The 16,877-nt window shown below is 38.6% G+C and overlaps 1 protein-coding gene and 1 pseudogene across 5 annotated transcripts in view; one reads left to right on the top strand and one right to left on the bottom strand.

Moving 5' to 3' along the window:
• The window catches only part of BABAM2 (BRISC and BRCA1 A complex member 2), a 395,384-nt gene that overhangs the window by 83,260 nt on the left and 295,247 nt on the right, over positions 1–16,877 (top strand). For all 5 annotated transcript variants that reach the window (XR_012379665.1, XR_012379664.1, XR_012379666.1 and 2 more), the window contains one exon: positions 2,481–2,575. Coding sequence is in view for 2 of the 5 variants with exons in the window: in XM_025867974.2 (XP_025723759.1) it covers positions 2,481–2,575 (95 nt within the window). In the remaining 3 variants the exon portion in view is untranslated. The remainder of the gene's footprint in view (positions 1–2,480; positions 2,576–16,877) is intronic.
• Positions 10,455–10,586, bottom strand: LOC112821352 (U4 spliceosomal RNA; annotated as a pseudogene).

Consider the following 16,877-nt stretch of genomic DNA (forward strand, 5'->3'; position numbering starts at 1 on the left):
AAGAGGTGGAAGTAACTCTTCTGAACTTTATTCCATATTGTAGATTTTTGTCAGTACTTAGAAATCCAATTCAGAGAGTAGAGTTTTCTCACATAATAGAGCCTTTCTTGAATATATTCTGTATGTCACACTTTGACCCATTGGAAATATGAAATAAGTATAAGCATGTTTATTCTCTGGATGTTTGCAAGATATTTAGGAAGATCAAGTATATGTACTTACCTTGTACTGCTCTGTATTTGTGGTTCTGTGTGTATGTTTCTGTCTCCCTAACTAAATGTAACGTCCTCGAGGAGGACCATCTTTGTATGGACACAATGTGTATCACAGTGCCTCACATATACCATGTGTTTGTTATGAATTTTTGAAATTAATAGAACAGGAAAAACAATATAATACTACAACGAAATACTCAAGTGAATGGCATAATCAATCAGTATTGTTGAATGTCAGAGGTAATGATGATCAGTGTGTACTGGATTTATTAGGAAAGTCTTCATGCAAGACACGGTTCTTAAGTGGACTCATCAAAGATAGGTAAGACCCGAGCAAGGGGAAAGGGTATTTCAAGTAGGTGTCATAGTTTGGAGGCAGTGAGTGGATCATATCTACTAGAATAGAAAGTTGGTATTGGCTTGGAGATAGAAGGGTGAACAAGTAAGTAGGAACATCATATTTCAGAGGCCTTAAATGCTAGTTTGAAAGGTTTGCCCTTATTCCATTTGACATTAGCGAATCATTGGCATTTTTTGAACTAGAAAGTTTTGGGGCAAAGTTGTACTTTAAGAACATTTACTTGGTGATAGTACATATCACGGGCTGGAGGGAAACTTGTATCAGGAGACCATTTAAAAGGGTACGGTAATAATTGAATTCTTCTAGTCTGTCAACTATTAACAGAATTTTTTCTTTGATCTTTAGTGGCTAGCATAGTGGCTAGCGCAGGGTTCAATTTCTTTTTCATTGGATGCATGAGTGTATGGACTAGGTCATCTGGGCTGGATAGAGCTGTTAGCAGTGGGAAGTACCCTTATGAGAAACGTTTTGGAGGAAGAACTGAGATGACTTGTTTTCTAAGAGTATAAAGGGTGTGAGTAAGGTCAAAGAGGACACTAAAGTCACAGCATGGGAGATTAAGGAATCCCTAGAAATAGGGAAATCAGCTAGGGGAAGAGAGGAGTGGGAAAAGGGACATTCATGAGCATGTTTTTAAGACTTGCTGAGTTTAACATTGAAATACATAGTATGTAGTTGGAGGAAGAAAGGCTCAGATGAGAACTGAAGTCTGAGTGTATCAATTTGGATATCACTATGAAGATACTGTTTGGGCAGGAAAAATGATTGGATTGATAGAATTGTTGGGCATGTACACATGCGTACATACTCTTAAACGCTAGAACCCAATATGTGTGTTTGTCGATATACTAATCTGCTGGTTGTTATTAGCAGAATGATGAGTACTGGTTCTTGGGGTGAGCAGAGGGAAAAAAAAAGCTAAAGAAGGAGACAGGAAAGGAACAGAGGTGGAAGAACTTAACAACACAAATTTGCTAAGGAGACTTTGTAATTTGTCTTGTGTTTCAAGATGGTATTAGTAATGACTAGTAGTACTCCCATATCACTTACTAAGTGCTTAGTGTGCCAGCCACTGTGATAGGCATGCTATCTTTATTTATCCTCATATCAAATCTGTGATATCACTACTATTAGATCCTCTTTTACTGATAAACTGAAGTCTAAAGAAGTTAAAATTTGCCCAAGATGAGTTGAGCTAATAAATAATTAGGATAATTGTGGATATAAACCTGACTTTTTTTTTGACTCCAAGCCAAATATTCTTTCCATTATACCAAAGGTTTGTATGTTTAATTTCTTCAAGATAAGGTCTTTATCTTTAGAGAAATAGTTCCTGGTAAAGGTTTATTAATGAGCAGGCAGTGATTGAACAGTCATATTTCCTATAGAAAAATCCACACGTACTTTGGATGTGGCTGCTTTTCTACGTGGGTATTTATATTTATAGTGTGGTAGGGAGATAAAACTTTTTTGATTGCATGTTGTGGATATTTATTTTGTTTTTAAAGATTTCATTTATTCATTTTAGAGAGAGAGAGTGTGAAAGAAGGGGGGCAGCAGAAGTGGAGGGAGAAGTGGAGGGGAAAAGAATACCAAGCAGACTCCACACCCAGTGTGGAGCCCTATGGGTGGGGGCTCAATCTCATGACCTTGAGACCACGATCTGAGTCGAAATCAAGAGTCGGATGCTTAACCGATTGAGCCACCCAGGTGCTCATGTGGATATTAATTTAAAAGATGGTATCAGTTCTTTCATTTGAGGAATTAATCATTCAGAGAGTGCTTTTCAAATTTTTTTGTTAAACTAATATAAACTTCTTTTAGAAGTGTTTCTGATGCATGCCTCAAAACATTCATAAATTAGCAAGGAAATAATAAGGGCCTGATGTTTTCTTTTCTTTCAGGGGATATCATTTTCAATGCCCAATACCCAGAGCTGCCCCCTGATTTCATCTTTGGAGAAGATGCTGAATTCCTGCCAGATCCCTCGGCTCTGCATGTGAGTACTGCACGCTCATTTCGGATGATCTTTATTTGTTGAAGAAAAATAAAATTAGCTTCTGACAATTGCTTGACAGATAAATTTGCCGAACATGTGGGGCTTTTTCCACCCCTTTTTTCTCTGTCCTCTGAAATCAGTACAGCTCTTCATGTGCCAAAATAGTTTAAAGAAAAGATTTTTTTTTTCAATTGCAGTTTTACTTTCAGACTATTTTGAATTAAAATCTCTAGCATATTGGCTAAAATATTTTTACTTCAGCTTAAAGAGACATGTTGAAGACATTTCTTTATTTTAATTTAATACATGCCTGCAATCATTTTTCTAATGTTTACTAACACTTCATCACAGAGTTTGTTAGGGGAGTGTTTCTTGGCTCTTGAAAAGAGGCCTTTTTTGTATAGAAGTGAAAGTGGCCAGTGTGGACTTGTGCCCATATTATCTCAGTATTATTATCAGAAGGTTAAAGACCAGATTAAGTTGTTCTTTATTAAGCAAAACCAAAAACTTTATAGTTAAAGTAACATGTTTCTGGGGTTAAAGCAGGGAAAGGAGTGGTGGTACTCGTCAGAGCACATGTGGTTTACATAAAAAATTGTGTGTTTCACATTGCTGGTGGAGAAAAACATGTGCCATTTTGTTTAAAAGGTCTGACCAGACAAAATGTCTCTTTATTTCCCTTCTCAAGTTTAATTTTGCTATGATGCCTATACTATAGTTCAAAACTATGTTCTTTGTTTTGTTTTTTGGACATTTTTTTTTGGTCTCTAGAGTTTTGTAATTAAAAATTTTGATGACTTACTGGGAAATCTTGCCCCCCTCCCTTTTTAAAAAGGGAAGTGTTAAACAGGAAGTGTCAACCAAACCTAAAGAATGATCTTAAATTTTAGAACACAGCTGTAAAAATGCAATTGGCAAAAATAGGATGGGTTTGTTGCAAAATTTCTAATAATTACACTCAAACTGTTAGTTGATTTTTAAAAATTTGTAGCTTAAGCATGTTTCCTTTAGATGCTGTGTGTTACATATTCACCCCTTATTGAAGCTGAGGGGCTTACCTGGAGAAAATGAGGCAGAAATATCTCTACAGACCTCTTCCGTGGTAAAGACATCAGTGGAGGGTAGCATTTGCTAAATGCCAAAGATGTATTAAGAAAGTTGTCAGAAAAGGCTCTGTAGTAGAGGTGAGACTTGGACTCATTCTTGAAGAATGGAGCCCAAGTGGGGAGTATGGCAGATAGAATTTCAAGTGGCGGGGAGGAGTGACAGAAACAAATGAAATGTGTGATATATTACAGAAGAAGGTACTGACAGGTTTGCTGAAGTGTAAGTTAATATAAGGAAGGGCTAGGAAAGGTTGGAAAGGGAAATTGGACTAAGATTGTGCAGAACATTGAATTCTCGGTTAAGAGCCACAGAAAGAGATGATAATTAGAGAATCGTGTCACAGCAATGTGGTCAACATGGATTAAAGAAAGATTGAGGACCGGAATTGAGGACTGTTGCAAAAATCCGGGGGAGGGAGAAGGAAGGGGCTTTGAGCTAGGATGACACAAGAAGAGGAATACTATGAAGGAAAGGATAAGAAATGTATTTACAACTTCTTTTTTTTTTTTTTTTGGAATTGCCTTTAAAATTTGCAAGGCACATTTTCAATGGTGATAAGTATTGTGAGAGCATAGAATTTAAAAGCCAAAAAGGACTTTGAGGTTCAGCTTATTCCACTTTTCTATTTTAGTATTGAGAAAATTGACCTAGAATTATATAATTGTGCCAGAGTTGATATTATAACTCCACTCTTCTGATATTTAGTCCCTGAGAGAAATTTCCGCAGATGTTTTTGGGATTAGCTGAAGAGGGACAGACAAAACAAAACAAAACAAAACAAAAAAAACAAAAAAACCCCAAAACACTGTATCTAAGAGAAAGATTGCCAATCTAGGGGAATACTTTCTCTTTAGCTGTAGTCAATCTGAGCACTCAGCTAGGCTACCCAGTACTTCTCCGTAGACCAGTGGTTTGGGCAAGCCTAGTAAAGCAACCAGGGTACACCCTCCACCAGCTGGTGAGGTCCTCCCAGCCCTAGAGGTGCCCTTGATGCTCATTGTCATCTGGCTAAAACATTAGGACAGGGTACATGTCCGCAGACATTTCTCTGAGCATAGCATGCCTCTGAAGGAGTTTTCCCTCAGCAGTTAACAGGCTATGGTTTAATTCTTCAATTCGGTTCAGCCTTTTTTCTTTCCTTCCTGAAATGCACAGAGCACATTCACTAATAACCTGATTAGTCCATTTTGGTTCTGAATGAAGGAGGGATTCCATGTTTCATCACCCATGGAGTAGAGAGCAGAATGTCTAGATTTTTTGGATTTCCCCCCTGAAGTACTAACTGCAGGAGGGAATGAATATGTACCCTTAGATTCTGGGAGCGTAGTCCATAGTCCAAAGTAGTTGCTATGGCAAATATGGAATTTCCTTGACTCTTCTGGGTTTTATCTTAAAAATTAATAAAAATTATTTTGCATTTGATTCTATAATATACCTGTGCTTTTTAATAAAAAGTATATCAAGTTATAAATATTTGAGAAAAAAATGTGTCAGTTTGAGAAATACAATTTTTGAGAATATATGTGATCTTTTATTTATTCAATTTGTTTAAGCCAGCTTCTTTCTAGAAAAGGATTTGAAATAACTTACAGGATACACATAAGGTTAACAAAAATATGTGAGGTGCTCTAATCCATCAGATGAGGCCACCTCTTTCTAAACTCAAGCTCTTCATTCACAAAGATGAGTTTCATTAAGAAATTTAAGATCCTCAGATGAATAGAAAATACTAGGTGGAGATACCAGATCCAGATAAATACAAAATAGATACCAGAGACAGGTATATCATAGATACCGGAGAATCATAAAATCATTGAGTTATAATCGTAGTTGTTCAGTGGTTCCCACTTCTGACTATTCATCAGAATAATTTAGGAAGCCTGTCAAAAATACAGATTCTTGGGGCACCTTTGTAGGGGCTTGGTCAGTTAAGCGTCTGCCTTCAGCTCAGGTCCTGATCTCGGGATCCTGGGATCGAGCCCTGCATTGGACTCTCTGCTCAGCAGGAAGTCTACGTCTCCTTCTCCCTCTCTCTCTCAAATAAATAAATAAAATCTTAAAAAACAAAAACAAAAACCCAGATTCTTGGATCCCACTGGAATCTGAATTAGACCTGTTATGGAGCTGAAGAGTCATTAAATTCTCTGGACCACTTCTATGTATTAGTCTGTGAACTGATATTGAGAATCACTAATTGGGGCACCTGGGTGGCTCAGTCGGTTAAGCGTCTGCCTTCAGCTCAGGTCATGATCCCTGGGTCCTAGGATCAAGCCCCGCATCAGGCTCCCTGCTCAGCAGGGAGCCTGCTTCTCCGTTTCCCACTCCCCCTGCTTGTGCTCTCTTTCTCTCTCTGTCAAATAAATAAATAAAATCTTAAAAAAAAAAAAAGAATCACTAATTGAACCCATCTTTTTTTTACATTTATTCACTTTTATTTATTTATTTATTTATTTATTTATTTATTTATTTATTTATTTAATTTTATTATGTTAAGCTAGTCCCCATACTGTACATCATTAGTTTTTGATGTAGTGTTCCATGATTCATTGTTTGTGTGTAACACCCAGTGCTCACGCAGTCCGTGCCCTCCTTAATGCCCATCACTGGGCTAACACATCCCCCCACTCCCCTCCCCTCTGAAACCCTCAGTTTGTTTCCCATAGTCTGTAGTCTCTCATGGTTCGTCTCTCCCTCCGATTTCCCCGCCTTCATTTTTCCCTTCCTTCTCCTAATGTCCTCCATGCTGTTCCTTATGTTCCACAAATAAGTGAAACCATATAATTGACTTTCTCTGCTGGACTTATTTCACTTAGCATCATCTCCTCCAGTCCCATCCATGTTGATGCAAATGGTGGTTATTCATCCTTTCTGATGGCTGAGTAATATTCCATTGTATATATGGAGCCCATCTTCTTTATCCATTCATCTGTTGAAGGGCATCTCGGCTCCTTCCATAGTTTGGCTATTGCAGACATTGCTGCTATGAACATTGGGGTGCATGTGCCCCTTCTTTTCACTACCTATGTATCTTTGTGAGCCCATCTTTTATAGTAACATCTCTGACAGAAGGCCCACTTGTCTTTGCTTGACATTATTTCCAGTGAGGTATCATTTTTCCATTTTGGGGATGGCTCCATTTTTTTTTTTAAATTAACAACTTTATTGAGGCATAGTTTATATGCTGTATAACCCACCCATTTGAAAGTGTATAATTCAGTGGTTTTTACTATATTCACAGAGTTGTGCAACCTTCATCACCACAGTTAAATTTAAATTTTTTAAATTGAGGTATAATTAACATTTTAGCATTATATTACTTTCAAATACACAACATAATGATTTGGTATTTGTATATATTATGAAATGATCACTACAGTGTCTAGTTAACATCTACCATCATCAGAGTCAAATTTAGAACATTAGCAGTCCCTGCCCCTTCCTCTCCACTCCTACCCATATCCACTCTAAGCAGTAACTATTCTACATTCTGTCTCTGTATATTTGCCTGTTCTGGACATCTCATATAAGTGGAATCATACCATATGTGGTCCTTTGTGACTGACCAATTTCATTAACATACAGTTTTCAATGTGTCATATATCACTATTTTGTTTTTTATTGCTAAATAATATTACATTTTATGCATAAACCACATTTTATTTATCCATTGTCAGTTGATGGACATTTGGGTTGTTTTCATGTTTTGGCAATTATAAATACTGTTGTTGTGTAGGCATGTTTTAATTTTTCTTAGATATATCCCTGGGAATGGAATTGCAGGGTCAGATGGTAACTATGTTTGGCTTTTTGAGGAACTCCCAGACTGTTTTCCAAAGTGGCTATACTGTTTTACATCCCTGCCAGCATATAAGTGTTCCAGTTTCTCCACACCCTCACCAACACTTGTTATTATCTGTCTTTTTGATTATAGCCTATGAAGCGGTATCTCTTTGTGGTTTTGGTTTGTATTTCCCTGATGGCTAGTGATGTTTTGCATATTTTCATGTGCTTATTGGCTGTTTTTATTTCTTCTTTGGAGAAATGTCTATTCAAAGCCCTTGCTCTTTCTTATATTGGGTTATTTGCCTTTTATTGTTGAGGTATAAGAGTTCTTTGTATATTGTATCTCTGTATATGCCAGAATTTTCTTCAATTCCTTGGATTGTCTTTTCACTTCTAGGTAGTATTGTTTGAAGGACAAAAGTTTAACTTATCTATATTTTATTTTGCATATGCTCCTGATTTCATATCTAAGAAATCATTGCCTAGTCCAAGGTTATGAAGTCTTACTATTATCTTTCCTTAAAAACTTCTATAATTTTTGCTCTTACTTTTAGGTATTTGGTCTGTTTTGGGTTAATTTTTGTATATGGTGTGAGGTAGGAGCCCCACTTCATTTTTTTTTAAGACATTTATATATTTTAGAGAGAGAGGGAGAGAGAGAGAGAGAGAGAGAGAGAGTGCATGGAGAGGCAGAGGGAGAGGGAGAAAGAGAGAAGCAGACTCCCCACTGAGCTTGGAGCCTGACGTGGGGCTTGATCCCACGACCCATGAGATCATTACCTGAACCGAAACAAGAGTTGGGCATTTAACTAACTGAGCCACCCAGGTACCCCCCACTTCATTATTTTATAAGTGGAGATCCAGATGTCTAAACATAATTTATTGGAAAGACTATTTTTTCCTTATTGAGTTGTCTTAGCATTCTTGTTGAAACTCAGTTGACTATAAATGTGAGGGTGTATTTTGGATTGTCAGTTCTGTTTGATCTATCTTTTAACCTTATACCAATACCACAGTCTTGATTGCTGTGACTTTGTAATAAGTTTTGAGACGGGGAAGTGTGAGTTTTCCAACTTTGTTCTTTTCCAAGACTGTTTTGACTATTGTGGGTCCCTTGTATTCCTTAGGATCAGCTTGTCAATTTCTGCCAAGAATCCAGCTGGGATTTTGATAGGAATTGCATTCAGTCTGTAGCTTCAGCTAGAGATTTGCTATTCACCATTTTCATTCACTGCCTGGAACTCTCTTCCCCTGTTTATCTGAATGGCTTGCTTTCCTCCTCTCTTCAAATGTCATTGTATCAGAGAGGCCTTTCCTGGTGTCCCTATACAAAATAGTGGTAACACCCTCCCCATTACTCTCTCATTTTTTATCATGCTTTGTTTTCTTCATTACACTTACCACTATTTGATAAATTTTTCCTTGCTTATTTGGTATCTCTCTGCCAGGGTGACCAATGGCCCTGGTTTGCCTGAGGCTGATGGGTTTTCTGGGATGTAGTACCTTCAGTGTTGAAACTGGATACTGCCAGGTAAATTGAGATGGAAGGTTACCCTTGTTTCTTCATTGGAATGGAAGCCTCATGAGAGAATGAATTTGTTTTGTTCCCTGCTATGTCCTAGTAACTAGAAGAGGGCCTGGTGTCCTAGGAAGTAGAAGAGGGCTGCACAATACATATTTGTTAGGTGATCAGGTTTCCTTTAAGGTTGTGTATTTCTTAAGGGACTTGCTGGTTTCCAAGACTAGAAAATATGTTTTAGATGAAAATTGCAAAATAGGAGAGATTCAGTTTTAGAAAAACTGGGAGATAAAAATCAGTTAACAGAATCTCCAAAGCAGTGATTTTCAGCCTTAGTTTTGCAATGCCCTGTGGTATATTTGGCTACCTCAAAGGGCATTGTGAAATTCTTTTCCCCAAAAGTAATAGTGATAATTCACTTTAATTTAAAATAAAATTGCATAAAGGAGGAAGGGTGGTTCATAAATTTAAATGAGAAGGACATGTTGCAATTATAGCAGAATTGGAAACCACTGATATCTGACTTCCTAGTTTGAAGAAGGTGCGGGCGATTTGGGGTTTGGTACAGGCATCTTCAGGGTAGGAGTCTAATGCTACTAGTTCCTTCACTGATTCTGTTCTGCTCATATGGAATGTAAGCGGAGAAGGAAGTGTTATGCTGACACCTTGTCACTTCTCCTGCCCTGCTCTTCACTGTGTTACCTCCAGAAGGACATCTTTTGAATGTGTCCTTGCAAAACAGTGCCTGTCCCCTGTGTTCATGAAATATATGTGATGATTGCACTTTGCTGAGATGGACTGCATGGCCCGCTGCTGAAAAATGCCAGCGAGGTGTGTGGTGCTCCTGTTCCTAGCTACTTCCCTGTGCCGTGGCCTACAATACATTTTAAAGCAGAATTCTCTGTCATTTTTAAAATATTTATTTAATGCCTCATTTGAGACCTTTAAAAGACTCATCTTCAGCCCTGAAGCTGAATATAATGCTCAAAAAAGAGAAACGCACGGAACTGCAGCCTGATATGTGCGGGGACAGAGGTAGATGCACGTGGTGCTGTGGGGACGTATGGGCGGAGCACTTTACCAGCTCTGTGGATATTAAGTGTCAGAGACTTAGAAACATAGTATTTGATTGTTTATAAATCATCTGCATTTTTATGTAACTTAGAGACAAGTGGCATATCTACAGGAGAGCGTACAAATCGCAAGTGTGTTACATGGAGAATTTCCAAAAAGTAAACACAGTGTGTAACCGCCACTTCGATCGGTAACAGAACATTTCCACTTTCCAGTTTCCAGAAGCCCCATTCACCCACCCCTCCCGTCACTGTGACCACCTTGCCCACGGGTAAACACTGTGCTGACTTGTATCATCATGGTTAATTTTGCCTCTTTTTGATCTTTCTACAAACGGAATCACACAGCATGTACTTGTGTGTCTGACTTCTTTAACTCAGCATTGATTTGTGAGCTTCACCCCTGTGGTTTGTTGCTGTTTGCTCATCGCATCCCATGAGCAGAGCACGGTTTATTTGTCCGTTCTATTAGCAATAATCGCGCCTCGGATAAACCTCATTGGCTACGATACTGCCACTGCGCAAAGCTTATTTGTCCGTTCTAGTACGATCGACATTTGGATCCTTTTCAGGTTTTTGCTGTTGTCAACAGTGCTACCATGAACACTGTTGTGAGTGTCTCAGTGAATATGTGTGTGCATTGCTGAGGGGCATATACTGGAGGGCGGACTTGTGGGACTGCATTGTGTTGAGGGCTAAGGAGACACATGCATACACATACATAATTTTAAAGGTATGTGGTATAAACTAGGCTTTAAAAGCACAGTTGTAGAAAAACAGAACCTCTTGAAGGTACAAACCAGGGACACTTAAAATGAAACGACCAATTTATCAGTAGGAGGCAGAAACTGTACCAGTAACTTGAATAGGGAAAATTGACTATTGACTTTTTTTTTATTGTATTGATTTTTTTGACACAGAGAGAGAGAGAGCACAAGCAGGGGGAGCGGCAGGCAGAGGGAGAAGGAGAAGCAGGCTCCCCGGCGAGCAGGGAGCCCGATGCGGGGCTCGATCCCAGGACCCTGGGATCATGACCTGAGCCGAAGGCAGCCGCTTAACGACTGAGCCAGCCTGGCGCCTGGCGCCTCAAAAGTTATGAACTACTTAAGGGGTAGAAGAGAGCTCTAAAGAATGCAAGCATAGCAGTTGCAGAGAGGAGCTGCTCAGCCACAGAGTAGCTGAGAGAAAGGACCCAAGAGGGAACAAACTCGGAAGGCCCCAAGCTCCTTGTTGGAGTGGGTGTGGCTGCAGCCCACTGGGCGTTGGGGGTGCTGCAGGCCAGAACTGGTGTGGCCTACTGGGTACTGGTGGGCCAGTGGGGCTGGGTGCCAGCAAGCAGGCTGGAGGGGAGCACTACCGGGTCTCCTGTATGCCGTGGGCGTTGCCCCGTAGGAGCAGCTATGAAAAGTACGTCAGAAGCAGGAGAAGCTGCTGCTCAGTCTGTCAGGCCTTGCACTGCCCCTCCATCACGTTCTTTCGACAAGCGAAACACTGCACCGGCTGGTGAAGGAGAAGTGTTTGCAGGGTCCAGTCCCGGTTCATAAACAGGACAAAGAAGAGGAGATTTGGAATCAGTGAATAACTAGCACAACTAGATAACGCCAGACTTATCTTTCAGTTTATTGTTTTCTGTGGTGTCTAATCTGCTGTTAAATCTATCTAATGAGTTCTTAATTTTAGGTCCTATGTTTTTCAGTTCCATAGTTCTTTGGTGAATTTATCTTTTCATCTATAGTTTTCTCCATTTTATCGCACATGCTAAACATATTTAGTTTCAAGTCCTTGTGAGCCAGTTCTAAAGATTTTTTTTTTAATTTATTGAGAGAGAGAGAGAATGGTAGAGAGAGAGCATGGCAAGGAGGAGGGTCAGAGGGAGAAGCAGACTCCCTGCTGAGCAGGGAGCCTGATGCGGGACTCGATCCTGAGACTCCAGGATCATGACCTGAGCTGAAGGCGGTCGCTTAACCAACCCAGACACCCAGGCACCCTTGTGAGCCAGTTCTAATACTTGGAATATCTTTGGGCCTATTTATTTTGACTGCTTTTTTCTTTGGTTATCAGTCACGTGGTTCTGTATTTGGCGTTTCTCATAGTTTTGAGTGAATGTCAGACATTCCTCTTAAAAAAAGAAACTGTAGAGGCTTCAGATGATGCATTCGTCTTATAGAGAGAGGGTTCATGGTCTCCTCTCATATGCAGAGAGTGTTGGTCGATCACTTTAATGCAGATGGGGGCTTTGCTGGGTTGAGGCTGGCTTGTGTCTCTGGTAAGGGTCATCTACCTGTGGTTCACTACGATTTCCAAGGCAGTGTTTTTCAGGGTTTTTTTCTGAAGGTCTGGAGTGGCCAGTGTTCCTAGCATGTTTAAGTGCCTTGGCCTATAAAATATTATAAAGAATTCCACATCATTTATCAAATATTCAAACACCCAAACAACATGGATCGTTGCCCTGATAGATTCAAAATCCTAAATTTTATATTGCAAGACTGCTGATAGCTCTGCTCTGCTTTTCAGAGGTCCTTGCTTAAATTTTAGCTTCTTGCCCATGGGCTGCCCCAGAATTGATCAGATTGTCTTGAGGGTAACTGGATACATATTTGAGGCCTCTTGAGACTCTGCCAAAAGTTCTAGTGATTTTTCTGAGTCCAGCAGCAGCTTTGTGAGTGTGCAGAGCCTGGATTCTCAGCCTCCTCCTGTGCCTGGAATTTGCAAATGTCCCTAGGGTAAAAGCAGAAGTCAATTGTCTTACATTTTTGAGAACATACAATTTTAGTCTTTACTTTCATAGCAAAAACAGAAAAAACTTTAGTGGACCATAAACTACTACTCGCTTTCGAGCGTCTGGGTGGCTTAGTTGATTAAGTGTCTGCCTTTGACTCAGGGTCCTGGGATCAAGTCCTGCATCGGGCTCCCTGCTCAGCAGGGAGTCTGCTTCTCTCTCTGCCCCACCTGCTGTGCACGGGCGTTCTCTCTCTCTTTTGCAAAAATAAATAAAATCTTTAAAAAGAATACGACTCGCTTTGTTGGCAAGAACACAGAATTAATAAAAATTATTAATAAAAATGTGTGATGTTCATAAAAATATTCAGTAGGATTAATAAAATGTTTGAAAACAGTGTACTTCCTTTTTTATGAAAACCTAGAATTTTAAGTTCCAGTAGATTTTTCTAAGGTAGAAATAAGGGTAAACATTATTTAGAGGTGGCATCTCTAGTTCTCTTGAATTGAATGCAACTTGGATTCAAAGGATGCATCAGTGTATGATCCAAGTGAACATGAGAAAGTTAGTAGAAATTTTGATGCAAAATTGGTTTATGTGCTGATGAATTAAAAACTCTGTTTGTACTTTTACCATTATTTGTTTTTACTTATCAACAGTGGAACCATTTTATGAGGTAGGAAGAAAGTCGATGTTATTCTTTGTAAAATGTACTTCCTAAGGGGAGATAGTGGAAGGCCCTGGTTTAAAGACAATGATTTATGATTTCATCTATTTTTGCAAAGGTGTTGGCTGTTACAACCAGTTGTAGATTAAGGAGAGGAGTATAATATATACACGTGTGTATACACACATATACTTTTGAAGGCATGTGTTATAAACAAGGCTTTAAAAGCACAGTTGTAGAAAAACAGAACATCTTGAAAGTACAAACAAGGGACATTTAAAACGTTCACTCTCATAAGACAAATGAAAAAAAAGGCAAACCAAGTTATTTTTTGAAATCCAATGGCAAATATAACATTTAGCAGATGTTACCAGTTTTGATTTACTCAATTGAATTTGTAAAAATGCTTTTGGGAAAATGAGGTACAGAGTTGCATGTGAAGCATTTCAGCTCAAGAATTTGCTTATCCAGAGGAGTTAATGATCCGCTTTTGGATTGTTCATTGTCTTTGGTTGGTTGTCTCTCTTTGTCATCCTCTCTTTATCACTTCCTCTCCTCTCCTGCATTCTCCCCAAAGAGTTGGGTTTAAAAATTATGATAATGTATTTTTATTACTAATCACTTAAAATATAGGCAAGTGCCAAGAAAATAAATCAGTCGCACACAGTTTAGAGATGAGTATGGTTATCATGTTAATGTATTTACTCCCAATGTTCTGTCTGTGTCATATGCACATATGTCCTCTATAGTTGTCACTATTTGTTTTTACTTTATATATTATCATAAACATGTCTCCGATGACATTACAGATTCATCGGAAGCAGCTTTTAAGATTGGCTTCTATATTTTTGACCTGATGGTTAATGCTTCCCCAGGCAAATAAAAGCTATATCTCAAACCAGTCCTTTTTCTTTATTTTTAAATTTGTTTCTCATAAAAAACAAACAAACAAACCATGAGTGGCATTTAAGACTGTTAACTAAGTGAAATGGTGATAATTTGTGCATTCTTAATAACTAATAGTTGGTTATGGTTAATAACTTACTAAAAACAGTCTTAATTCATCATCATAAGTCTGATGTCTGTGAACAGAGATTCTACCCATGTGTCTCTAAGAAAATAAGGGTGGCATGAAATTTTAGTTAAAACAACATCAGACTTGTTTTTGGCTAGTGTACATATAGCGTTGAGTAGGAGATGAAAAACTCTACCTTTCAAGAGGACCTTGGTTTATTTGGAGAAATAGGACTTAAATGTAAAAAAGAGAAATATTGTAGCAAATGGCAGTATGTTGTCATGGCACCTTCTACTACCTCTGGAGTCACTACTGTTTGGTGTAATAATGTTTGTCTTTTCCCAGAGCACCTTGAAGCAGAGACCATATCTTACTCATCTTTAATTTCCCCAGCACTTAGTTGTGGTATAGGTACTTAGTAAGCACACACTAGCGTTCTTTTTTTTAATGAGTGAATATGCTCAGTACCACAGTAATGGCACAGGAGTTCTGATGAAGTGGTCATTACTGAGTCTGTGGTGGTCTGAGGCTTCATGGCGGAGGGAGAGTTTTAGCTGGGTCTTCAAGCAGGGCTAGGATTCAGGAGATGAAAGAGGGAATGGCAGTGTAGGTAGGGAGACAGAGCTTACAGAGAAGCATCACAAACCGAGGATCGCATATCGGAAGCACTGAGCGAACTGGTTCTGTTGGAGGAGAGTTTGTATAGGCAAACATTAGAAAATGCAGTTACAGAAGATTGAGGTAAAATCGTTAAGGGGTTTGGAATACAAAGCTAAGGATTATTCATTACTAGTTTAGGCTCTGATTTTAAAAAACCACTGCAGCCTTAGATTTTGTTTTCCTTTTTTAAAGGATGGCTTACCAAGACACTGAAGCTTTTGTGAGGTGTTCATGATCTGAAGATAATATTTTTTCCCCCTGTGGTATTGAGGATTACAGAAATTTTTGGTACCTTTACTTTTTAGCCACCTGCTGCAAAGTACACTTCTGGAAATAGTTAAGAACTTCACGTGTGCACATTAGTTTTTTTCAGGAGTCAAATTTTTATTATATATATATATATTTTAAAGATTTTATTTATTTATTTGACAGAGAGAGACACAGCGAAAGAGGGAACAGAAGCAGGGGGAGTGGGAGAGGGAGAAGGAGGCTACCCGCCGAGCAGGGAGCCCAGTGTGGGGCTCGATCCCAGGACCGGACCCTGGGATCATGACCTGAGCTGAAGGCAGATGCTTCACAACTGAGCCACCCAGGCGCCCCTTATTATATATTTTTAAAGAAAAATGTTCACTTAATTGTTGATTATATTCCTTTAGAATCTGCAAATTGATAAGTTTACATTCTCCACTTGTTTCAAAGTCTGGTCTTACAACTAGCTTACTTTGTATACTTTGGGTATATAGGGCCTGATGAGTGAATAAGCTTTACTAAGCTTTAAATTTTAGAACTTTTAGTTTTAGAGTTTTTAGGTTTAGATGTACAGAATTACTGCAAAGATAGTACAGAGTGTTCCTGTGTACCCCACATTTGGTTTTGCCTGTCGTTAACCTCCTACCTTATTGTGATTCGTATGTGAACATGAATGAGCCAGTATTGATAACATTATTATTAACTAAAACCCATACTTCATTCTGAGTTTTTTTTCTATTATTCTTTTTCTGTCCAGGATCCCATCCAAGATAGCACGTTACATTTAATCCTCATGACTGCTTAGGCTCCTTGTAGGTTGTGGCAGTTTCTGACTTTCCTTGATTTTGATGACCTTGACAATTTGGAGGAGTACTGGTCAGCTCTATTGATTACTGGGTGGATTATGCTGGCCAAGGTACTTAGTATTATGCATATACTTAATTGATAAAACTGTTAATATTAGTACCAATTTCACAATGCTCTTGTAGGAATAAAGAAAGTAACATTTGAATGGAAAAATGGAAATAAAACTGGAGGTGTGGAAACCAAAATGACCATGGGCAACATATAATCATAACTCCAGAGGGCTTAGCAAATATTTGTATTTTTCAAAGAAGTCCTCTTATTTTCCTATATAACTTGAAGCAGCTTATTTTGATTTTTGAGTTTACATTTAAACTCATATAAATGTGAGGTTTTGTACTTACAGAAAGTCTTTAGGCTTGGGATTATTTTGCCGTATTTGGGTTATCTGCGGGGATGGGAACATTAAAAAGGAAAAAAGCCTTATAAATTTGAACCTGATTCTAATGTATGCTTTCTCCAACATTTTCAAAAAGCTAAAAAAAAAAAAACAACAAAAAAAACCCCTCTTAGCCATTTAAAAACATTTTTCAGAGAAATTATCTGCATCCGGCTGAGAATTTTATGCCAAACTGCAGCCCCCACACAAGCTTTGGAGAGCCAAGAAATTTAAACCTGCAAAGTGTCAGCTCAGCCCTTACGCTGG

Source organism: Callorhinus ursinus, unplaced genomic scaffold (genome assembly GCF_003265705.2).
Source record: "Callorhinus ursinus isolate GAN/ISIS: 27379988/994484 unplaced genomic scaffold, GSC_fseal_2.0 scaffold10, whole genome shotgun sequence".
Lineage (NCBI taxonomy): Eukaryota > Metazoa > Chordata > Mammalia > Carnivora > Otariidae > Callorhinus > Callorhinus ursinus.